Here is a 25,758-nt window from a genome sequence, read left to right on the forward strand (position 1 = left end):
TAACTTAGTCTGTCCATGGGAGACTGTGTGCATAATCTGTGACAAAATTTAAATGCAAAAATCCATCTTGTTGTTTGCTGAGAACTTAGTTCTTAGAATTTCCCCACAATCTCCAGTGTTCCTTTTTCAATTTTTACCATGGTATGCTTCTTATTTTTTTTCTTTAGAAACATTTCAATTTGGGCCATATAGGCCAATTCTCCCAAGTGTAAATGTTTGAAACTATTATTTTGATGTTATGGATGGTCAGTCCATTCATCCATAGCTCAGTATGAGTTTGAGAGTGGTCACATTTCTCCAGCCTCATTCCTCAGACGTTTACCCCAAAAAAGTGACTGTTTTTGGTAAGGTGACCACTTCTTTGTTTTTGGAATCCTAGAATATGGTATGAAAAAGCTGTTTGCTGAGTAATAAATCCACAGTCACAAGGGAAGTGTACTTACGCCTACATGTTTTTAATCAATGCTAAAACTTTTATCATGAAAATCCTGTTTTATGCAACAGAAAATGTTAAGACTTTGATCTTCAATACTTTGGTCTATTCAGCAGCTTCCTTGCCCTGTAAGAAGAAAGAACACAATAGATTAGTATTTAATAATGAACAAAATGTATCAACACTTGGAAATAATATAATGCATAAAGAATTTAATGATCAGTGCTCAGCTTAAATATTTGATTTTGAAGCACCAAATTTTTTGCCCTACCTGAAATGTGCTTCTTAAAGATCTTAAATACATTTAAGTGAGTGTAAAAGGTCAGTATGGACCTCAGAGAAGGCTAATTCATAGGTGGTGTTGATGTGGTCATATTTTAACATGAGTTAGATTCAGCAGCAGCTCTGTACCTTTCCACCTTCGCGGGTCTTGGCTCTGAGCTTGTTGACCTGAGTCTCAGCAATGTCAGCACGCTCCTCAGCCTCCTCCAGCTCATGCTGAACCTTCCGGAACTTAGACATGTGGCTATTGGCTGCTTCCTCCTGGGTGAGGAAAAGAGAGGAGAGCAGAACATCAGCATTCAAAGTTTGAAACTTCAGGTAGCAAATTAATATATATTTTTTAAAGGTATTTGAAAGCTTTTTTTATTGACAGATGCCGATGATACAGCAGAGAAAGTGAGTTGCAGAACTGGGGATCAAACTGCAATATATTAATTTTCATATTAATATTCAACCCCCTCTCCTTTAAGTTGGTAACATATAACATATCAATTACTTGCACTATCAATTGAGTCATTGTTGACTGATGCGCAGTACCACTTACTTCAACTAAACGGTATGGACATGAAGTTTTGTAATGTCTATATGTTTTGGAATGTATGCTTTTAGAGTATCTGACAAAGTATGTGACTCACCGCTGCCTCGGCCTGCCTCTTGTAGGCCTTCACTTTCATCTGCAGCTTGCCTACCAGGTCCTGAAGTCTGCCAACATTCTTCTTATCCTCCTCAGTCTGTGGGAGAAGATCAAATAATTATTGCCCCATCGTTTTATACACAAACCTGTATGTGTTAGTGTCAAGTGTGTGGAGAAGGTACTTTCTCTTACCTGGTAAGTGAGCTCCTTGACTCTGCGCTCATACTTGCGGACTCCCTTGACCGCGTCTACACCTCTTCTCTGCTCAGCCTCCACCTCAGTCTCGAGCTCACGCACCTTTGTGGAAGAAAGGAACGTAGACATTTATCTGAGGTGTTGAAATCATACGTTACAAATCTTTGTAAACAGAGGTATCTTCTACTAGTCAAGGAAGCACAATGTTGTCTGTTCCTATGCACTTGTACATGTTTATTGAAGGGGTCTGTAATCATAACAGCTTTTCATTATCTAGATGTGTTATTGAGAGAAAAAGTCATTACACAATGCTCCTGTGTATTTGTATACGATTAAATACATTTCCAGCAATCAGTGTTTCAACCCACCCTGCTGATAACTCACCCTGGACTCCAGTTTCTGGAGCTGCTTCTTGCCTCCCTTCATGGCCAGATTCTCAGCCTCATCCAGACGGTGCTGCAGGTCCTTGACTGTGACCTCCAGGTTCTTCTTCATCCTCTCCAGGTGAGAGCTGGTGTCCTGCTCCTTCTTCAGCTCCTCAGCCATCATGGCCGCCTGGAATGATAGTGTGTTGAATTTATGCACCGATTGGCACCAACCATAGTCTCTCTCTAGACAGACGGGATGCCTCCCACAATGTACCAATGTTTCAGTATACACATCTGTATTAAAACCAACATCAATTTGGCAGAGGAAAGGGAAGAGTTGGGTACCGTAAAATCCATCCATAGTCTTGCAGTAAAGCTCTGCCTACCCAAATGTGTGATTTGTTTGGAGAGTTGTCTGTCAGAATAGCACCCTCCCCGAATAGGCCAAGAAAATCCAACATGATTCCCAGACCTAGTGCTGTTGCCCATAGGTCTGGGATTTCTGATACTACACCAATTATAACGTCCCTCTTATGGACAAAATCAAGTTGATGTAATTCAATAGAGATCATAAGGACTCACGTCAGTGATGGCCTTCTTGGCCTTCTCCTCTGCGTTCCTGGCCTCCTGGACGATGTCATCCACCTCTCCCTGCACCTGCACTAGGTCAGTCTCCAGCTTCTTCTTAGTGTTCAGAAGGCTGGTGTTCTGGAGGAAACAAGACATTTATTTGACTCTCGAGTCACAGGACAGAATGATGAAAATGTAAAAGCAAGCACTGTCAAATTTCAGCTGTGTGTAAATGGTTTGCTAGATTTTATTAGAAATAGCTTTTGACCCATACCTGGGAGTGCAGAAATCCAACACGCTCGCTGGCGTCTACCAGCTCAGTCTCAGCCACTTTGCGGCCTCTCTCTGTCTGCTCCAGAGCAACTCTCAGCTCCTCGATTTCAGCCACCATCAGACCGTTCCTGCGCTCCACCATGGCTGCCTGCTCCTTCATGTCCTCTGAGGCACGGACGGCATCATCAAGGTGCAATTGGGCATCCTGGGATTCACAATGATATAGGTTCATTAAGACTCATTGGCAAGCAGGGGCAATAGGATCAGTGATAGACATTTTAATTGATAATAATTTCCCAAATGTCCATACCTTTCGACAGTATATCAGTTCACTCTATTCAATTCCTCTGTTCTATTCTTTTTTACAGATCAAAAAAACAACAAATCCCTCCCCATGTTCAGATTTTTGTTGCCTGATGTCCCAGTCCCTTTACCTTGAGCTGTCCCTGGATGTTCCTTAGCTGTTTCTGGGCCTCAGCGGCCTGCCTGTTGGCGTGGCTCAGCTGGATCTCCATCTCATTCAGGTCTCCCTCCATCTTCTTCTTCACCCTCAGGGCGTCATTCCTGCTCCTGACCTCAGAGTCCAGGGTGCTCTGCATGGAGTCAACCATCCTCTGGCTGTTTCTCTTGATCTGCTCCATCTCCTCGTCCTTCTCAGCCAACTTCCTGTCCACCTCACTCTTGATCTGGTTCAGCTCCAGCTGCACACGCAGAATCTTGGATTCTTCGTGCTCCAGTGTTCCCTGGACAAAGAGAAGCAGTCAGGCGAATTGTGTTCAATACATTTGTATTTGGATGTGTATGACATAAGGAATTAAATATATATGACTACAATAAACACCAACAAGGAAAGCATTGGACTGTAGCTGGAATTGGTTAGTGTAACACTGCTTATCCCATCGAACAGCTGTAGTTTGTACCTCAGCCTCCTCCAGAGCGGTCTGGATCTCAGACTTCTCTGTCTCCACGGTTTTCTTGGCCTTCTGCAGCTCATGGATGCTCTTTCCAGTCTCTCCGATCTGCTCAGTCAGGTCAGCGATCTCCTCTGCACACACAAACACAGGAGCTGTTTAGACTCAGGAGATGTTCAGTGGATATCACCAATGCACTGAAGTTGACAATGAATCATAATAACAGTTCATTAATAACAGCACTTCATATCGCTTTGCAAATCGAATTTCCTCCTACTTCCTTGGGTTGTTTGAAAGAATACCGATTACAAGTTCAAACAAGAATATTTTAAACTGTACATAAAACAATTCTGAAATGGTGTAATGGTCATTCTGATGATTACAGTTCCCTCCATTTTCAAAAACACTAGTCAAACATGAGCCAAAAAGAATTGCTGTCAAATGCTCACGTTGCAGGTTCTTGTTCTCTCTCTTTAGAGTCTCCAGATGATCCAAAGCCTCCTCGTAGGAGTTCTTCATCTTGAAGAGTTCAGTGCTCATTGAGCGAGCCTCCTTCTGAGCTCCTTCCAGTTCAGCCTGACCTTCCTCATACTTCTGCTTCCACTCTGCCAGAACCTAGGGAAATCCATGGGATTTTCATTCCAACTCATTGATGGAGAGTTTTGAATCAGAAATATGTTACAATTATACTACAATTGATCAAATAGCACACATAAAATATCCCGCTAGGATTAGGTTCATGCATTTTCACCTTGTCAAAGTTCCTCTGCTTCTTGTCGAGGTTGGCAGCCATCGCGGTGGCTCTCTCAACGTCAATCATGAGGTCCTCCACCTCTCCCTGCAGTCTCTGCTTGGTCTTCTCCAGGGAGGCACACTTTGAGTTGGTCGCCTCAATGGTCTCCTCAGCCTCCTGCAGACGCTGGGCCAGCTTCTTCCTGTTGGATGACAGAGGGTGGTTTTATGGTGAACAATTTGTTGTGAAACAAATGTTACAATACATATTGACGTAACATTTTCTCAAAGCCCACTACCACCCTCACCATCCACACCCTATATTTGTGTTTTTGCTGTTGTGTGCAACTCACTTAGCCTCCTCCAGCTCCTCTGTGCGCTGGATGGCATCAGTTTCATACTTAGTCCTCCACTGAGCCACCTCACTGTTGGCCTTGGACATGCCGCGTTGCAGCTCTGCCTTGGCCTCCTGCTCCTCCTCAAACTGCTCTCTTAGAAGGTCACAGTCATGGCGGGCAGACTGGACACTGTGGGACAGTGCGTTTTTAGCCTGTGAGAGAGAAAGACAAACAAAGACAAAGAGAGATTAGAGAGAGAGTAAAACAGTCTCTGAGAATGGCGTAGTCACTGTCTTTATGGAGATATGGCTCTAAACTGTCGCAGATGGAGTCTGTTTTGGGTCCCTTACCTTTACCTCCTCCTCAATCAGCCTCTTCATCTCCTCAACCTGCTGGGTGAAGGCATGTTTGCCTCTGGTCAGCTGAGACACGAGGGCTTCCTTCTCCTCCAGCTGCCGGCCAAACTCACCTGCAGGGATAGAGGGACATCGTGTTAATGAGGTCTCTGTTCCCGAAGATTTAAAATGTATTTTGAGGTATCGAATAGCAATGTTAGGTTGTGAATAGTACAGTAAACACTATGTGGACTGGACACGTGTTATTGTGTACTACTGAAGTGTACTACTATTAGTTTGCTGGTCATTGCTAATGGTACCATTTTCTGTCAGGAGTCTGGCCCTCTGTCCGCTGACGTCGTTGACCTGGCGAACATTTTCATCATTCTTAGTCTTGAGCTCGCTCAGCTGGTCCTCAAGAGTACGACACATCTTCTCCAGATTGGCCTGTTAGTGAAACATGTTCCATTATTACTTTATATATGGGACTCCTGCCAACATCAGTTCACTTGAATGGTAATGAAGTTGACCTCCCTCAACACTGCTTGACTAAAACATCATTACTCACCTTAGCCTTGGCGACGGCCTCCATGTTGCTGGAGAGGTCATCAATCTCCATCTTGTACTCGCTCTTCTCCTTCTCCAGCTTCTGCTTGACGCGCTGCAGGTTGTCGATCTGCTCCCCGAGCTCAGCCACACTGTCAGCCTGCTTTTTGCGCAGACCGGCGGCTGTGGCCTCATGCTGCAGGGTGGACTCTTCAAGATCACGACGCAGCTTCTGGAACTCAGCCTCGCGCTTCTTGTTCATCTCAATCTGAGCAGCAGTGGCACCTCCAGCCTCCTCCAGCCTCTCGCTGATCTCCTCAAGTTCCCTGGAGAGATCGGCCCTCTGCTTCTCAACCTTAGCCCTGGCAGCACGCTCAGCCTCAATTTCCTCCTCCAGCTCCTCAATACGGGCCTAGAACAGGGGGCAGGAACAGAGGGGGATGAACACTACAATATAGTTGAATTAAATAACCTCTATAAATAATAATAGTATGTATATTTTGCATACATTTGTTAATATAAAGCCAGTTACACTAATATATTCAGTAGACAGTGTCCAATGTGTCAACCAAAACCACAACGGTTAAAAGCATCATCTTCCAACTCACTGAGCCATTAGAAGCCACCAGAAATGTTTCAGGTGTGTGCTTTCCTGTACTGGAGCTTAGATCCTGTACTGTACCTGCAGTTCCTTGATCTTCTTCTGCAGCTGAGCTCCCAGAGACTGTTCATCCTCAACCTTGCTGAGGAGCTGGCTGGTCTCAAAGTCCTTCCTAAGAAACACAAACACGTTGATTTGCAGAGTTGGTTTTGGTTTGATAGTGTAAAGGGATAATATAATAGCATTCACTTTGCTTTAATCTTATGGAACGCCTTAATCTTGCGGAACGCCTCACCAATATCCAATGGTAGCGCCTGGCGCGAAATACGAAGAACCTTAAAAATGCTATAATTTCAATTTCTCAAACATATGACTATTTTACACAATTTTAAAGACAAGACTCTCCTTTATCTAACCACATTGTCCGATTTCAAAAAGGCTTTACAACGAAAGCAAAACATTAGATTATGTCAGGAGAGTACCCAGCCAGAAATAATCACACACCCATTTTTCAAGCTAGCATATAATGTCACAAAAACCAAAACCACAGCTAAATGCAGCACTAACCTTTGATGATCTTCATCAGATGACACTCCTAGGACATTATGTTATACAATACATGCATGTTTTGTTCAATCAAGTTCAACTTATATCAAAAACCAGCTTTTTACATTAGCATGTTTTGTTCAGAACTAGCATACCCACCGAAAACTTCCGGTGAATTTACTAAATTACTCATGATAAACATTCACAAAAAACATAACAATTATTTTAAGAAATATAGATACAGAACTCCTTTATGCAATCGCGGTGTCCAATTTTAAAATAGCTTTTTGGTGAAAGTACATTTTGCAATATTCTGAGTAGATAGCCCGGTCATCATGGCTAGCTATTTTGACACCCACCAAGTTTGGTACTCACCAATCTCAGATTTACTATAAGAAAAATTGGATTACCTTTGCTGTTCTTCGTCAGAATGCACTCCCAGGACTTCTACTTCAACACCCAATGTTGTTTTGATTCTAAATAATCCATAGTTATATCCAAATAGCTGCGTTTTGTTCGTGCGTTCAAGACACTATCCGAAGGGTGACGCGCCGGGGCATATCGTGACAAAAAATGTCAAAATATTCCATTACCGTACTTCGAAGCATGTCAAACGCTGTTTAAAATCAATTTGTATGCGATTTTTCTCGTAAAATAGCGATAATATTCCAACCGGGAGACGTTGTATCCGTTCAAACACTGAAAATAGAAAATGGAGTCGTCACATGCACGCGCGCACAAGTGTCATTGTTCTCAGAACAACCACTTTCCAAAAGCCCTACTGTTTGTCGCCCAGGGACTGCAGAGTTATCATTCCACGTTCTGGCACCTTCTGAGAGCCTATGGGAGCCTAGAAAATGTCACGTTACAGCAGAGATCCTCTATTTCGATAAAGAGGCTACAGAAGGCCAAGAAATGGTCAGACAGGGCACTTCCCATATAGAATCTTCTCAGATTTTGGACTGCCATATGAGTTCTGTTATACTCACAGACACCATTCAAACAGTTTTAGAAACTTTAGGGTGTTTTCTATTCAAATCAAATAATTATATGCATATTCTAGTTTCTGGGCAGGAGTAATAACCAGATTAAATCGGGTATGTTTTTTATCCGGCCGTGAAAATACTGCCCCCTATCCTAAACAGGTTAAAGAATCACATACAAATCCTAATTCATAATTACAAGATTGAGCCAAGAACAACCATTATGTTGATCAATATGGCAGGTAATACTGTAGTAATTAGTTTGTGTTTACTTCTTGATTTTCTCATCAGACTGCTGCTTGTCATTCTCCAGGTCCATTATGGACTCCTGGGCAAGCTTCAGATCTCCCTCCAGCTTTCTCTTGGCTCTCTCAAGGTCCATACGGAGCTTCTTCTCTTGCTCCAGAGAACCCTCAAGCTATAAGATAAAAACACACATGTAATGTTCAAATCTAAACAACTGAAGATAATATCATCTTACATACAATCATGTCCAAAATGTAAAACTCCACTCACGTCGTCCACTTGCTGTTCCAGCTTGGTCTTGGCCTTGGTCAGAGTGTTGACTTTGTCCTCCTCTGCCTGCAGGTCGTCCAGTGTCTGCTGGTGGGCCTCTTGGAGGGCTTTCTTCTCCTTGGTCAGCTTGGCAACACTCTCATCCATAGACGCCATCTCCTCAGTCAGGTTTTTAACCTGAAAACGTCCACAACAAATGTAAGTCTTTTGTCACTTCACCATGAAGGGGAGATTTAGTTTGATATTTATTGCATTCATTTCATTCAGATTATAAATGTGTCAACAAGTACTGTACTATTGATTCAACACTAAATTGCACTGTACTAAATGGAAGTCATAAACAAGGGGAGGCAGAACAAGCATTGAGTACCCTGCAACTGAAATTCAACTATTTTGTGTCTTTATTTTCCCTGCACCCACAAAACAATTTGAATTCCATTTCTGTTGAGCTATGTTTTGAGTAGATTTTTATTTGGATGGTTAGACTGTCTACGAGACCTTGTTTTCAGTGGCGTGCTTCTCCTTCTCCACTTTGGCCAGGGTGAGCTCCAGGTCATCAATGTCCTTCTTCAACTCAGAGCACTCATCCTCCAGCTTCCTCTTCTTGGCAGTCAACTCAGCATTCATCTCCTCCTCATCCTCCAGCCTCTCTGTCGTCTCTTTGAGTTTGGCCTCCAGCTGGATCTTGCTCTTGATGAGCCCCTCGCACCTTTCCTCAGCATCGTTCAGATTCTCTGAATCCTGGTTTCAGAACAGGGAAAAAAAATCTACGGCCTCACTTTGTGTATCAAAATATAGACTTCATTTAGTCAAACAGGTCAGAGCAAATCAATATAAATACACAATATATATATAAAAAAAATATATATAAAAAATATTTAAAAAAAAAATTATATATATATATATATATATATATATGTAACATGGGTAACACAAATAAATGTATGAGTTAGCCACATGCAACACATCAGTATTTCCCCTATGTTTAGTTGTTGCCACTCACAAATTTTTTATTTTATACTTTTTTAAATTTTAGGGATGGTAAAACGTTCTTCAGTTTAAACTTAAATGACTAAAGTACGTAAAAAATGTAACAGAGCTATATCTTTTTTTTATAAGATCTTTGAGATCTAACAATCACCAAAATAAAAACTAGACGGTCATGGAGAATCTAAAATTCCAAAAATGTCAAACGTTTTGCTATAGTGTTTGAATCACTCAGATAGCATAAGAACACGACATAAGTGATGGCAAAAATGTGTAGAATTGCAGGAAATTGGCTTTAAAACTGTGTTTTTTTTCTCACAGCCATCAGCCCCATGAGAAAATGTGTAGAAGTGCTATAAAATGTTCTCTCTGCCCCATGGCAGAATGTGTAGAAGTGCAGGAAATTTGCACTCCAAGCGAGACACTGTGTACGTGTCTGTTCATATATATGTGTGTGTGTGTCTGTGTTCGTGTTCATGTGTGTGTAAATGTGTTGGGTCAGCAGGTAGCCTACTGGCGTTGGGCCAGTAACCAAAATGTCGCTGGATTGAATCCCCGAGCTGACAAGGTAAAAATCTGTCGTTTTGCCCCTGAACACGCCAGTTAACCCACTGTTCCTAGGCCGTCATTGTAAATAAGAATTTGTTCTTAACTGACTTGCCTAGTTAAATAAAGGTTAAATTTAAAAATAAAATAATCATGAGGGTCATTGTTCACTCACAGATGCTACTTGGAGCGCCAGGTCTGCCCTCTCCTGCACCATGGACACCAACTTCTCCTCCAACTGCTTCTTGGTGGCCAGAGCCTTGGCCAGGTCCGTCTGCATCTTCTCATAGTTCTCCTTCATGTTGGCCAGCTCCTTCTCAGTCTCTGCGCTCTTCAGCAAGGGCTTGATCTTAAAGTACACCTTCATCCATGGCCAGGTTTTAACATTCATGAATGAGCGGATGTTGTACTGGATGGTGAAGACGGAATCTCTGGTTGACAGAAAGGATAGCGTGACATAAAGCTACATTCTGGGATTAGAAGAACAACAAAATGGAGACCCCCGGCACTTTGTGTACAGCAGAGGAATGGGGCTGTGGATATGTAACCCCTCATAGACTGCGTTCTAGATAGATTCAAGCTCGTGAGGCATTTTATATTCTTCAAGAATGAATGGGTAAATATCAGATATTTAAATGACAATTGAACAGCTTGCCAAATGCCAAACTACAGTTTTAATAGAGCATTTTAAGTTGTACTTTTTCATTCTGAACAACTCACAGCATATACAGAATGTAATAATGCATTAGATACAGGTGGTTGACAGAAAGCTTTGCCCAGATGTCTCCTATTCCTCACCTCCTCTCTGTCATCTTGGTGAACTCTCTCCTCATGAGGAATCCACGGCTGAGAGCCTGGACCATGCCGACCAGAGTTGCCAGCTTCTCATCTCTCATCTCCTCCAGGACGCCCAGCAGACCGGCTTTGAAGAACACCTGAGACACAGGTTATACATAGTCAATTATGGAACCAGAGTCAGATGATGACAGAACAGGAAACAACATCACTAGATTGATATAAACAACACAAACATTGTAATGCTCACAAACAATCCATGGGATAGGTTGTTTATAATGTGTAAGTTGTTGTACAGTTGTAGATGAATAATGAGTTTAGTTTCTCTTCTAGACTTGTGATTATATGACATTGAAGAAAAAAACAGTACGATGTTTTTCAACATTTTCCATGAAGAAGAAATAGAAATAAAGGATGGACTGGAGAGATGTTGAATGGTACGGGTTTAAATTACCATTGAGTTGTGTTTTATTGTCAGCTTTTGCAAAGGGTGGTAGGTGACTGACCTTGGTGTGTCCAAACTTGTAATCCTCGTGATTCACATCAATGGATCCAAGCAGCTTCTCAGAAGCCTTCTTGTTGTCCATGAACTGGCCCTCTGGGATGACACTGGCATTCAGTACTTTGTACCTGAATGAGGAGACATTTTTAACATATATCAAGTTGTAATAGGTTGGTTATATTACGTAAAATGTAAGCCTATTTTGATGTTGGGAAAACCCTTGTAGCAGAACTGTATGTGTGCGTGTGTGTGCGTGTCCGTGCGTGCGTGCGTGTGTGCGTGTGCGTGCGTGCGTGCGTGTGTGCATGCGTGTGTGTGTGTGTGTTTGTGTGGGTGTACCTCTGCTTGAAGTCAGCATAGATGATTCTGCTAGGGAAGCCCTTTCTGCAGATCCGGATACCCTCCAGAACACCATTACACCTGAGCTGGTGGATAACCAGGAAGTTCTCCATCAGACCTGGTAAAACAAACCAAGTCTCTTTTAATACTCATGAACAGGTTAAAGATTGGTTCGTTAAGGTTACTGATACTATACTGATAAGATTTAAACTCAATATTTCTTGTACCTGGGGTCTTTGACTCGTTGGGGATCAGGCAGCGCACAAAGTGAGGATGAGTGCTCCTCAAGTTGGTCATCAGCTTATGTAAATTCTCCTATAAGAGGGTTACAAAGCATTTTCTCAGAAATAATTTATGATAATCAATGCACATTTAGAAGGAATGAATATACACATTTCAGAAGCTCACCCTGAACTGGGAGGACACAGTCTGCATGGAGCCCCCCTTCTTCTTACCTCCCTTCTTGGTATTATCTATTCAAATGGGCAAAGTAAAATATAACTAGACAGGTATACTTCTCAGAGTGGAATAATAATACGAGTATGTAAGACTCGTATTATAGAATGTTCTTGCCTTCAGTAAGCGCACTAAATATAAACCAGATAATCTCTGGTTAACTGCATACTTATCTTAATGCAAATGCCACCAATGAAATTGTGTAAAATAACACCTATTATATGAGTAAATTAACCCAGTGAATAAGCCTGAGCATTTGTGATACATTCAAAGAAAAAAAAATGTAGGTCTGAGTTGTAACTGATGCTAGTCTTACCCTCAGGTGGGGCAGCAGGGTACAGAGCAGCCAAAAGTTTGACTGAAGACTTCCCGTACAGCTGAATAACTGAGTCGTTCAGGGGATCCTTGTTCTTCTCCAGCCAGCCAGTGATGTTGTAGTCCACAGTGCCAGCGTAGTGCACCAGGGAGAAGTGAGCCTCTGCCTTGCCTTTGGCAGGCTTGGGCTTCTCAAACGCCTTGGTTTTGCCAAGATGCTGGGCGTACAGCTTATCCTTGAAGGTAGTGTCTGAAGACTTGGGGAACATGCACTCCTCTTCAAGGATGGAGAAGATGCCCAATGGCTTTACGAAAAAAGAGATGTATATGAAATTAGTGATATTTACATTTAGTAGCAGATTTATTCCTTTAGCAAACACGCTATTGTAGGATTATATTCATTTAGGGGCACATAATAGGAAAAATATTGAGTTCTCAACAGTCGGAAACGTTGTACCACTGTGATAATATTTCACACAGTGCTCATATGAGCTTTGCTGTTATTGTCCATTATAATCCTCACAGACAGTTTACCTTCTCAATAAGCTCAATGCAGGCAGCCAAGTCCATGCCGAAGTCAATGAAGGCCCAGATGATTCCCTCCTTCTTGTACTCCTCTTGCTCCAGGACGAACATGGTGTGGTTGAAAAACTGTTGCAGTTTCTCATTGGTGAAGTTGATGCACAGCTGCTCCATGCTGTTGTACTGGTGATGGAATTAAAAAGGCTCGTTACATCATACAAGGCTGTAATCCCTCTCAATCCCAACTAATTGTCTTGTTCTGGTCGCATACTCACATCAAAGATCTCAAACCCGGCAATATCCAGCACGCCGATATAGAACTGCCTTGGATTCTTGGTGTCCAACATCTCGTTGATACGGATGACCATCCACAAGAACATCCTCTCATAGATAGACTTGGCCAGAGCCGAGACTGAGTTATTAACCTATAATGATAATACCTCAAATGAATACATAAGATATTGACCGTGTCTAGTGATAAGGTGATAAGAGCTTGGGAATAACAACATCACAAGAAGAAAAAAACATCTATGGTCCCCAAAAGATTTCCGGTGCTCAGAAAATGGTAGATGCTGTGTTTGGTCGTCTTACCTGAGGCACAGTCTGTCCCTTGGTCACGTACTCGTTGCCGACCTTCACTCTGGGGTAGCACAGAGCCTTCAGCATTTCAGCTGAGTTCAGGCCCAACAGGTAGCCAATTTTATCAGCCACTGGAGAGAGAACCAACAACAATAGACTCAGGCACACAAGATGTTTCTCATGCCACACTGACAAAATAGTTTGGGTTAGGTTTTGATTTTCACCCACATCCATCATTTCAAATAATTTCTGGAGTTTGAAATCTGGTCTCCTGGGTTACTTTCATGTGACACTATCTGTCTTAGGTGTTCTATTTCATTGTTTGGGAATGGGACTAATGCTTTACATATTGTACATCTATGACTGGGACTGGGAATGGGACTTATGCTTTACATATTGTACATCTATGACTGGGACTGGGAATGGGACTTATGCTTTACATATTGTACATCTATGACTGGGACTGGGAATGGGACTTATGCTTTACATATTGTACATCTATGACTGGGACTCACCCTCTGTGCCGTCTGGCTCAGCCTGCTCCTCACGCTGCTTCTGCTTGAAGTGCAAGTTTCCATGGTGCAGTACAGCTCCTGTCAGCTTGTAGATGCCCATCTTCTCCTCATTAGTGAAGCCCAGGATTGTAATGGCATCCTGGCATTAGAGATGAAGTACAACAGTGATGAACTGAACAGTAGTTCTAGTACATTACAGTTCTGTGGTCACTCCAGAACAAATGGGATGGATATATGTGTCTTCTCTGTTCCTCTTGAGTATGCTTGGCCAACACTAGTAGACGGCAAAACAAAAGGAGTTTTCTAAAGTTCCATGGGGCACTTAGTAGCGCTCTCTTGTGGATGTCGTACAGGCTTGTGCCTCAAGGCCAAGTGTGAAGGCATAAAGTTATCAAACACAAAAAAAATACATAAATTCCCTTGGTTTGACTCACGTCTGTGGCATCCAGCTCTTCCTTGTCGTTGATGCTGGCCACAGTGATCTGACCCTGGCTGCACATGGGGAAGTCGTAGGGGTTGGTGGTGATGAGCGCCATTTCTGTGGACAATGGAGAACGGCTTGTCAGTTAAATCTCTTAGAATTGTGCTGTCCTACCTTTGCAGTATATCTCCCTCCTCTCCTCAATAGATGGACTCAAAGATACATGTAGTATATAATAAACAGCATCAAAAGAGGAGACTGAGACTCCTGGACTAGTGCATCACAGTGCATTATTTGATAGATATTTCCCAAAGACCTGATCTGTGTCTAGATATCTTATTACCTTGGATGTACTCATTTTAATAGTATTAATAGTGTGGACTAGGAATATTTTTTATAAATTCCACAAATGTAGGTGGGAATAATTTCCCCTGAACCTCTACTGTGCCGTACCAACAATCTCAGGTTTGTGATTGGTCATCATCTGGAAGAAGATGTGGTAGCCTCTCTCATCGGGCAGCTGGAAGGACACTCTGGACTTCTCCAGAAGGTCTGAGAGAGAAAGAGAGAGAGAGAGAGAGAGAGAGAGAGAGAGAGAGAGAGAGAGAGAGAGAGAGAAAGAGAGAGAGAGACGAGAAAGAGAGAGAGAGAGAGAGAGAGAGAGAGAGGAGAGAGGAGAGAGAGAACATGAGATAAAACGTAATTTGATGACATGATCTCCAAAAAAGAATATGTGTGAATTTAGGAAAGAATTGATAAATAATCAAAACCAACTCACAGGTCTCAATGTCAGCTTTAGCCAGTTTTCCTCCTTGGAAGTGAATCCTGATGAATTTACCCTATAGTTGAGCATGGAGGTTGGAATTAGGTCAACAAAATAAATGTAACATTTTACTTTGATAGACCACTTTAAATGTTACTGTTTGTTGGACATCTATTGACATAACAATAGGAATCTACTGAAATAAAAGTTTTCAATATAAGGTAACTTATATACCCTTCATACTTACGAAGCGAGACGAGTTGTCATTCCTCACTGTCTTGGCATTACCGTAAGCCTCCAGCAGAGGGTTAGCTGCAATGATCTGATCCTCAAGAGACCCCTGATTGACACAAACACAAGTGACTTAGAAACTGGTAAAGTGGTAAAGTTAGTTTTCCTTAATTACTTGAGTACTTTTCTTGAAATAGGATTCACCAATGAAAAAAAAGTTTACAGAGCCAATCAAATGGGAATGTGTTAAAAAGGTAAACATAAGCACAACCTACCTGCATTTTGGTAGGGTCTACTTCCTTCTTGACACCAGACACTGCAATGGTGGCAAAGTACTGGATGACACGCTTGGTGTTGACAGTCTTTCCTGCACCAGATTCTCCACTGGTTTATATGACAGAGAAAGATGAGCATTGAAAAAAACACTGTTGACCTGTTTTCTAACATAAAAAATTAACCAATATTCCCACTCATCGAATGATTATTACATATTGCCTAATCCATTCATCATGTCATGTATTTCATCACATCAAGTGACCCATCATATTACAATAGAAACACCTTTCTCAAGTGAAACTTTAGTAAACAACTTACGTAATCAGGACGGACTGGTTCTCGTTATCTGTAACCAAAAAAATGAATTGCTTATCATACTCAAGCAACATTAGGGGTACATTAGTGCATTCATAGGGTTCATTCATAGGGTTCATTCATAGGGTTCATTCATAGGGTTCATTCATAGGGTTCATTCATAGGGTTCATTCATAGGGTTCATTCATAGGGTTCATTCATAGGGTTCATTCATAGGGTTCATTCATAGGGTTCATTCATAGGGTTGTTCCCTCTTTTTAGCGATAATTCAGAAAACGTCAGCGCGACAGCTGATTAGAATATTTTCAGATGTGGTTTGCTTACAGCTCTTTTCGTGTGACCGTGAGTGAGAGTGTCATTCCAGTTGACCTAATCTGTTGTGTAATGCCATTACATGCTATATATGAGTATGGCCAGTGCTTGTCTTGTGAAAGACTCATGTATGGCCTTATGTCAGTGACAACTTGTCTAAGTCAGTGGTTTTCAGTTCTCTCCTCAGTGACCACCAGCTGTTCCAGAGCTAGCACACCTGATTCAACCTGTCAATTAATAAAAACAATGGAATTTTAACAATATAATAAGACTAACCAGAAAAAATAACCCTTTATGCTTCTTCAAGAGGTTATTTGTAGAACCATTCTCCAAAAAGGTTCTATAAAGAACCATTAAAAAGGGTTCTATACAGCACCAAAAAGGGTTCTATACAGCACCAAAAAGGGTTCTATACAGCACCAAAAAGGGTTCTATACAGCACCAAAAAGGGTTCTATACAGCACCAAAAAGGGTTCTATACAGCACCAAAAAGGGTTCTATACAGCAACAAGAAGGGTTCTATACAGCAACAAGAAGGGTTCTATACAGCACCAAAAAGGGTTCTATACAGCACCAAAAAGGGTTCTATACAGCAACAAGAAGGGTTCTATACAGCACCAAAAAGGGTTCTATACAGCAACAAGAAGGGTTCTATACAGCAACAAAAAGGGTTCTATACAGCCCCAAAAAGGGTTCTATACAGCACCAAGAAGGGTTCTATACAGCACCAAAAAGGGTTCTATACAGCCCCAGACCACAGAGAAAGAAGAGCACCATACAGCACCAAAAAGGCATGTGCACTGATAAAGGTCCAAGGATACCTGAGCACCTCCCCTTTTGCCATCCTATGAGAAAAATGGCCCTTTCAGATTGGTGGTGAGTTTAAATTGTTTTAGATTTTTATTTCACTTTATGTCTGTTTTCTCTCATGTCATTTAAATGAATTTTCCAAGATAATTTTTTTTATCTTGGAAAATTCCCCTGCTCCCCATGTGAGCGTGCACTGCAGAAACTACCGGCGCTGAACGGTAGTGTAGTATTGGCTCCCTGTTGAGTTGCAGGTCATCTCACGATCAGAAACAGGAAAGGCTTCTAGATAGCTAACTAGATAGCTTGCTTACTACCTAACCTACAGTAGGATGAGTGAGATGTTACAGAAAATAAAGGTTTATGCTAAAGCAATAAGGCCTGAGGGGGTGTGGTATATGGACAATATATCACGTCTAAGGGCTGTTCTTATGAACGACGCATCGCGGAGTGCTTGGATACAGCCCTTAGCCGTGATATATTGGCCGTATATCACAAACCCTCGAGGTGCCTTATTGCTATTATAAACTGGTTACCAACGTAATTAGAGCAGTAAAAACAAATGTTTTGTCATACCCATGGAATAGGGTCTCATATACCACGGCTGTCAGCCAATCAGCATTCTGGGCTGGAACCACCCAGTTTATAATAAAACAGATATGTTGACATTTGGCTACAGGAGGCAATAGATACCTAGCTATGAATGTAAGTAATGTAAGATAACTGGTTTTCCTGCTAATTTGGCATTGCATAGAACCATTTGTGAAGGGGTGTACCTCTCTAAAGCATATTTTAATTTCCATTCATGCATCCATCCATAAACACTTATGGACTTTGAGATCCATATCTATCTATCTATCTATCTATCTATCTATCTATCTATCTATCTATCTATCTATCTATCTATCTATCTATCTATCTATCTATCTATCTATCTATCTATCTATCTATCTATCATCTATCTATCTATCTATCTATCTATCTATCTATCTATCTATCTATCTATCTATCTATCTATCTATCTATCTATCTATCTATCCATCCATCCATCCATCCATCCATCCATCCATCCATCCATCCATCCATCCATCCATCCATCCATCCATCCATCCATCCATCCATCCATGAGAGCTCGTACCAATCTGCATGAACTGAAAGGCGTTGTCAGAGACGGAGAAGATATGGGGTGGAGCCTCCATCCTCTTCTTCCCTCTGTAGGCGTTAACAACCTCCATGTCGTACACAGGAAGCCACTTGTAGGGGTTCACCGTGGCACAGAACAGACCAGAGTAGGTCTGGATGAAAGAGAATAAATTCAATTAGGGGATTAGCAAAATCAGATGGAATTTTACCTGGATTTATGTGAGGATGTGGGTGTGCTTTGGTATACTAATGTAGGTCTACTGTATTGGTATGTTTTTGTTTCTACCATTAATTTATGTGTTTTACTGTATGTGTTTATTTCTCATGTTCATGTATGTATGTATGTATGTATGTATGTATGTATGTATGTATGTATGTATGTATGTATGTATGTATGTATGTATGTATGTATGTATGTATGTATGTATGTATGTGTGTATGTATGTATGTATGTATGTATGTATGTGTGTATGTGTGTGTGTGTGTGTGTGTGTGTGTGTGTGTGTGTGTGTGTGTCTGTGTGTGCGTGTGTGCGTGTGTGTGTGCAGGTATCTTACATAGATCATCCATGCTGCATAACGCTCTTTGAGGTTATACAACACAGAGGCTTCATTCAGGTAGGTCATCATGGCCATGTCCTCAATCTTGTCGTATTTAGGGGGGTTCATCTGGTAGACGTCTGCCTCTTTGAACTCTTTTCCTTCCTGAAACAGTCACAACTCTAGATTATACACAGAACAAACTGGACATGACTGAATGCTTTTTGATAATTCAATAATTGAAGTTCAATCTTTTTAAACACATGCATACCCCAGTTTAATTAAACGACTTTGTTATCACCCACTGACACAGACATGGTGGTTCTTGACTAGTCAATAGGAAAAATGCCATGCCATTATTAAATAGCAGTGAAGGTTATACTTTTGTTTACAAAAAAACTAACTAATGCTTCTTAATCTTTCTGCTGTTACTGATTTCATTTAACCTATTGGTATGTCTTTCTTTCTAAAATTATCTGCCAAAATTATTGCAACCCCTATTACTAGCCTGTTCAATCTCTCTTTCGTGTCGTCTGAGATTCCCATAGATTGGAAAGCAGCTGCTGTCATCCCCCTCTTCAAAGGAGGTGACACTCTTGACCCAAATTGCTACAGACCTATATCCATCCTACCCTGCCTTTCTAAGGTCTTCGAAAGCCAAGTCAACAAACAGATTACCGACCATTTCGAATCCCACCATACCTTCTCCGCTATGCAATCTGATTTCAGAGCTGGTCATGGGTGCACCTCAGCCACGCTCAAGGTCCTAAACGACATCGTAACCGCCATCGATAAGAAACAATACTGTGCTGCCGTATTCATTGACCTGGCCAAAGCTTTTGACTCTGTTAATCACCACATCCTCATCGGCAGACTCAGTAGCCTTGGTTTCTCAAACGATTGCGTCGCCTGGTTCACCAACTACTTCTCTGACAGAGTTCAGTGTGTCAAATCGGAGGGCCTGCTGTCCGGACATCTGGCAGTCTCTATGGGGGTACCACAGGGTTCAATTCTTGGGCCAACTCTTTTCTCTGTATACATCAATGATGTCGCTCTTGCTGCTGGTGAATCTCTGATCCACCTCTACGCAGACGACACCCTTCTGTATACTTCTGGCCCTTCTTTGGACACTGTGTTAACAACCCTCCAGACGAGCTTCAATGCCATTCAACTCTCCTTCCGTGGTCTCCAACTGCTCCTAAACACAAGTAAAACTAAATGCATGCTCTTCAACCGATCGCTGCCTGCACCTGCCCGCCTGTCCAGCATCACTTCTCTGGACGGTTCTAACTTAGAATTTGTGGACAACTACAAATACCTAGGTGTCTGGTTAGACTGTAAACTCTCCTTCCAGACTCACATCAATCACCTCCAATCCAAAGTTAAATCTAGAATTGGCTTCCTATTTCGCAACAAAGCATCCTTCACTCATGCTGCCAAACATACCCTCGTAAAACTGACCATCCTACCAATCCTCGACTTCGGCGATGTCATTTACAAAATAGCCTCCAATACCCTACTCAACAAGCTGGATGCAGTCTATCACAGTGCCATCCGTTTTGTCACCAAAGCCCCATATACTACCCACCACTGCGACCTGTATGCTCTCGTTGGCTGGCCTTCGCTTCATAATCGTCGCCAAACACATTGGCTCCAGGTCATCTACAAGACCCTGCTAAGTAAAGTCCCCCCTTATCTCCGCTCACTGGTCACCATAGCAGCACCCACCTGTAGCACGCGCTCCAGCAGGTATATCTCTCTGGTCACCCCTAAAGCCAACTCCTCCTTTGGTTGTCTCTCCTTCCAGTTCTCTGCTGCCAATGACTGGAACGAACTACAAAAATCTCTGAAACTGGAAACACTTATCTCCCTCACTAGCTTTAAGCACCAGCTATCAGAGCAGCTCCCAGATCACTGCACCTGTACATAGCCCATCTATAATTTAGCCCAAACTACTACCTCTTCCCCTACTGTATTTATTTCTTTTATTTATTTTGCTCCTTTGCACCATATTATTTATATTTTAACTTTGAACTTTCTTCAAACTACAAATCTACCATTCCAGTGTTTTACTTGCTATACTTTATTTACTTTGCCACCATGGCCTTTTTTGCCTTTACCTCCCTTATCTCACATAATTTGCTCACATTGTATATAGTCTTATTTTTTTGTCCTACTGCATCATTGATTGTATGTTGTTTTACTCCATGTGTAACTCTGTGTTTTTGTATGTTGTCTAACTGCTTTGCTTTATCTTGGCCAGGTCGCAATTGTAAATGAGAACTTGTTCTCAACTTGCCTACCTGGTTAAATAAAGGTGAAATAAATAAATAAATAAATAAATAAAATAAAATAAAATGTTGTTTTTTTTAAATGTCGAAATTGAGTAATTGCACAAACTTGAAATGTAATACTTTTCAAATCAGGCTTACCTCCTTAGTGCCGTTAGGATTCGTGACTGTCACAGTACACTTTCCGTCAGCCCTGGCAGTGACCAAACCTTTAAGGTACAGCTCTTTCGTGTCTGACACATAGCAAGCATTCTTTGAATCAAAGGGTGCGGCTTGTGCCTCCATCCTCTCCTTCTCAGGCTTACGGAGGTATATGGCAGCCTTGCCGTAGATTTGCATCTCCGCGTCCGTACTCATGGTGACGGATCACTATAGGAAAGAGAAACGTGATTGACTCTGTGGTGCTTCCTCCCCAGTCAACTGTGTAAGGTGAATGGTATCTCTCACAGAACATTTTTGTAACTTTTTAAGACTCACCTTATTTTTCCCCTTCTACAGATGAATTTGTACTTCTTGGAGAACCCTGTGAAACATCAGGGTGTTGTGAATACGCACAAGTCTAAAGCCCTATCATTTAGCCCCCAAAGCGCTAGAAAACATTTTGAATGGCATCATTCAACTCAATCGTTACGGCCATGTCCAATTCAACTACAGGTGCAACTGGTAACTTTCATTTTCCTAGTGGCAACTCACTTTACTACATATTCTGACAAGAATTCAAACATAACCCAATTACATTCTAGACCATCGCCTCAATTTACTGCTAAATGCAGGAGCACCGCTTTTGACCTTAAATTAAAGTTACAGATTTAAGGTAAAGCACTATAAAAATAATATATATATGTATGTATATATATATATATATATAGATATATATAGATAGATATATATATTAAATGAATGCCACTTAATTGCATATTGTAAAATCTTACAAGAGACACGTATTTTTGTTGTTGTTGCAGAAATCAATTCAAAAAATTAATTCAAAAAATCAATTCAAACAGTGCAGTCAGCTTCTGCCTCAGATGCTGAGCGCAAAGATGAGACCAATTTAATATCTAAGGAGGTGGAGAGAGTCTTACCAGAGGAAGAAGGTTTCTGACTTATGGATACTGGGTCCTGAGCTTGCTTATATCTGGTTGAAAGTGCCAACCAAGCAAAAGTTAATTGTGGACCACTCTGTTTAAGGAAATGAATTGCATGAGAGACCTTTGTATGTCTATGTTTCATTAGCACCTTCCGCTTCCAGGAGCGCCACACTCTCATTACATTACTTTTTTATGCAATATTTGACTTCTGTATTGAATTTAGCTGCATTTATGTAAATTAGAGATGTCTTCACTAATAATAATGATGACAATATAAACGGTTTGATTTATCAAATTGATTCCAATGTTACTACTACTGCACCTCAGCTACTGTAACGGTGTGAGTCCATGTTTCCCCACTACCAATAAATCTTATATGAATTAATATGTCCTTATTTAGGTACATTTTTCTGGCAATAATCGTTATCACCAATTTTATATTTTTGACTTTAAAAAAATCTATATTATTTTGCTTGTAAAAACATCTGAACTGTCTTCTCAGCTCATGCTTGTGACGGAGTTGTCCGTTACCTCGTGCTTTGCTAAGTGTGATTTATCACCCTGGTGAAACCATAATAAATATTGAAGAGCTATAACAGAGACATTTAAGCATTCAACAGCTCATTAAACTGTTCCACCAAATGTGTAGTTATTTATCAGTAGGATCTAATGAAGATGCTGGAGACGCTTTCATTTGTCTCACATTTCAGTGGGCTAAAACGGTCCAGCAGGATTCTTAAGACTTATATGACACCAGTGCAGTATTTCAGTAATCTTCTCCACTCAAATTGCTGACAGCGATATAGCTGTCTTAAACTTTTACTACGCTCTGAAGTCAGCCGCTTGTACTTGTTGGGCAGGAAGCTATGCTGACCATCTGGAAGGACCCCATCAACACCTTTTCATTTCTTGGACTGTGCTCTCTTCTTCACTACAGCCAAGGTTTATTGTTTGGTATATCTGCTAACATTTCCACACAGCCTTATTCTGGCACCGATGCCACTGTTACTAGTCAGACGATATCTACTTGGCGTGATTGTGGATGGAGAGAACATTCACACCATGCAGACTGAGTTGATGACATTCAAGTTATTTTAATGTGCAAAGATCTTGGGTCGTATATGACCTGTGTTTTTGTATTTGAGGGACATGTTTCTCTAAGCTTCAAACTTGCTTTGGGCAGAAGTTATCCTCAGGCAAATAGTAACAACCATTACAGCCATTACTTAATGTCAGTAAGCAGTTGAGAAAACTGTCATTCTAAAACATCATTGCACATAAGACATATTTTGGCTGGGCCTTGTGAAGATCAGACAGTAAATTTGATCCAATACATAAGGGTGCTTTAGACGGCTCAATCTGTGCTCGCAAAGTATTCGTCATGTTTTTACGACACGTTTTCGGACTTCTTGAACCCATTTAACCCCAACATTTCTTAACATTTTTATCATCATTGTAAAGCCCTAATTATGTTTAAGTAATTTCTGCTGATTATTATTTAATTAATGTGATTAAGTAATACATTTACGTTTGTATCTCCTTTTAAGGTCAACCCTGTTACGTGAACTGAACTTTCGTTTGGTGAAACTTTTCCTTTTTAAATTATATTTTTCAAAATAAATATTGAACATCTAATAATCAAATCACAGTGTAAAGGCAGGTGGGCTGGTTCTACTCTTTTTGGCCGTTTTCTGGTGTTTTGTGGTGGAAAACTGAGCGCGTCGAAGCACGTCAAACCTGTTACCCATAAATATATAGGTTAGAAACGTTTTAACAATTTTGTGGAGCTTGTATTCTAATTTCCACTCCCTGCTGCACACAACAAGCTTCCAATTCCCCCTGTCACAAGGGGATTCCAGGCTGATTTAATGGCACTAACTTTCTATAGTATTTTTGAACCCCTTGAGATGAGAGATGTTTTAATGAAGTCGAACGTCTGCTCTTTATGACGGAATGTTAAAATGAGGTGAAATGAATAGTTTTTATGACCAAGTCACATACCAAAAATGTGGAATGACCCTTTTATCACCGCAGACAGGAGTTTGCCTGAGACTTGGCTGACATCAGGACACATGACATGTAACATGATTCAATTCACTAAAATGTCACAGACAGTAGAAATCTAAATCTGGAAGTGAAATGTCACATGCTGTGGCATGGATGCACAAATTTACAGCACTGTAAATCTATTACAGTGGTCAATATCTGCAATGTGGGGACCTTGTGGGCTACTACTAAGGTCAAAATAATGTGCTGGCCTGTTACTGGATCTCTCTATGGTTATGAGGTCTTCACTTTTTTTCAGCATGCAGTGTGAAGTCAACTGAAGGCTACATGTAATATTAATGTCATACATTTACAAGGATAAACACTTGGATCAAACTGGGGATGTGTTTTTCAAATGGCAGAGTTAAAAGAAGTAGTCACGTGTTTTACTCCGTCTGTGACCTTCTCCATGGCCAATGGCCATGTTCAGAAACTGGGTGTCAGAAATGCATGCAACCTAAGGTTGTTTGGGATTGTTTTATGATCCTCCCTCATAGAAAGGTCAAAGTATAAAACTACATGTGCTGAGCTGTTCTTAAAATTCATGTTTGATGATGGCAGAGTTACAAGATGCATAGCAAAACAACTGATCATTTACAAGGCCAATATGTCCATGTTCTGAAACATGTGTGTCAGAAATACATCCAGCTGCACATAGCATTGATTTATTGCTATGTAGGCAGATCTGCTGATATATGAACCAGAGGATGTGACCATATCTGAGACAGACTTATACCTGATATGGCTATTAAACGAACCAGTGAACTACCTGCTTCTTTTTGGACAGCTTTATTTCCAGACATTATACTATAAAAGACTAAACGTTGTACTATTATAGACTATACATTATACTATAAAAGACTAAACATTATACTATTATAGACTATACGTTATACTGTTTTAGACTAAACATTATACTGTTATAGACTATACTGAGCAACTCCCAAGCGCTCACGATCTAAGACAAAGAATCCCCCCAAAAGATAACACAGATTGTAGGAAGACACAGTCACACACCCTCCCTTCAGCTGCAGCTGTTGGAACACAAGCGTCTGGGGGAGCAGAGAGTCGTTCTGGCCAAGCCTTTGGAAGAGTCAGGACAAGTGGCAGCCCAATCCACTAGTTGGCCCGACGCCAACAATCAATGTTTTTAAAGTGAAACACACATTCAGTCGCACAATTGGAAGACTGATTTAAATCATGGGAGTCATGGAAACCCACTGGGCACAAACTGGTTGAATCAATGTTGTTTCAACGTAATTTGCCAAGGTATCGTGACATGGAATCTACATGGAAAATACATTGGATTTGAAAAAGTAATTAACTTTGTTATGAGGGTGAAATTTCAACCACAGAATTATGTCATCATGGTAACCAAATTTAACATAGACAAACCTTGTATAAAATAGTTCGAATTTTTTACTTTAAAATCAACCTCAGATCTTCAATGTTAGCACCTTTTACTAGAGAAGTGATTTATCTACAGCTACCATTTGGTCTCCCATGCAGCACCTCTGACTAGAGAAGTGATTTATCTACAGCTGTCACATCCTGACCATAGTAAGATGTTATTTTCTATGGTAGAGTAGGTCAGTGCGTGACAGGGGGTGTTTTGTGTTTTTCTATGTTTTCTATTTCTATGTTCTTAGGTTCTAGTTTTTGTATTTCTATGTTGGCTTGTTTGGGATGATCTCCAATTGGAGGCAG

At 41.1% G+C, this 25,758-nt stretch overlaps 1 protein-coding gene across 1 annotated transcript; it reads right to left on the reverse strand.

Moving 5' to 3' along the window:
• Positions 1–434: 434 nt before the first annotated feature.
• LOC115200582 (myosin heavy chain, fast skeletal muscle-like) lies at positions 435–21,446 on the reverse strand. The gene is made up of 40 exons (XM_029763751.1): positions 21,395–21,446; positions 21,059–21,286; positions 18,645–18,791; positions 18,083–18,239; positions 15,829–15,856; positions 15,510–15,618; positions 15,251–15,343; positions 15,019–15,079; positions 14,694–14,792; positions 14,254–14,357; positions 13,820–13,958; positions 13,317–13,435; positions 13,001–13,150; positions 12,738–12,908; positions 12,205–12,508; positions 11,841–11,905; positions 11,660–11,747; positions 11,433–11,550; positions 11,098–11,221; positions 10,595–10,731; positions 9,972–10,227; positions 8,762–9,004; positions 8,264–8,440; positions 8,020–8,165; positions 6,300–6,390; positions 5,640–6,029; positions 5,392–5,518; positions 5,087–5,205; positions 4,752–4,948; positions 4,418–4,601; positions 4,116–4,281; positions 3,676–3,800; positions 3,190–3,498; positions 2,757–2,960; positions 2,495–2,620; positions 1,929–2,099; positions 1,542–1,646; positions 1,351–1,446; positions 845–976; positions 435–559 (listed from the first exon to the last, which is right to left on the reverse strand). The coding sequence occupies exons 2-40, from the start codon at positions 21,272–21,274 to the stop codon at positions 539–541; spliced, it is 5,814 nt and encodes a 1,937-aa protein (XP_029619611.1). The 5' UTR covers positions 21,275–21,286; positions 21,395–21,446; the 3' UTR covers positions 435–538.
• Between the last annotated feature and the right edge of the window lie 4,312 nt (positions 21,447–25,758).

This window comes from Salmo trutta, chromosome 9, assembly GCF_901001165.1.
Source record: "Salmo trutta chromosome 9, fSalTru1.1, whole genome shotgun sequence".
Classification (NCBI taxonomy): Eukaryota; Metazoa; Chordata; class Actinopteri; order Salmoniformes; family Salmonidae; genus Salmo; species Salmo trutta.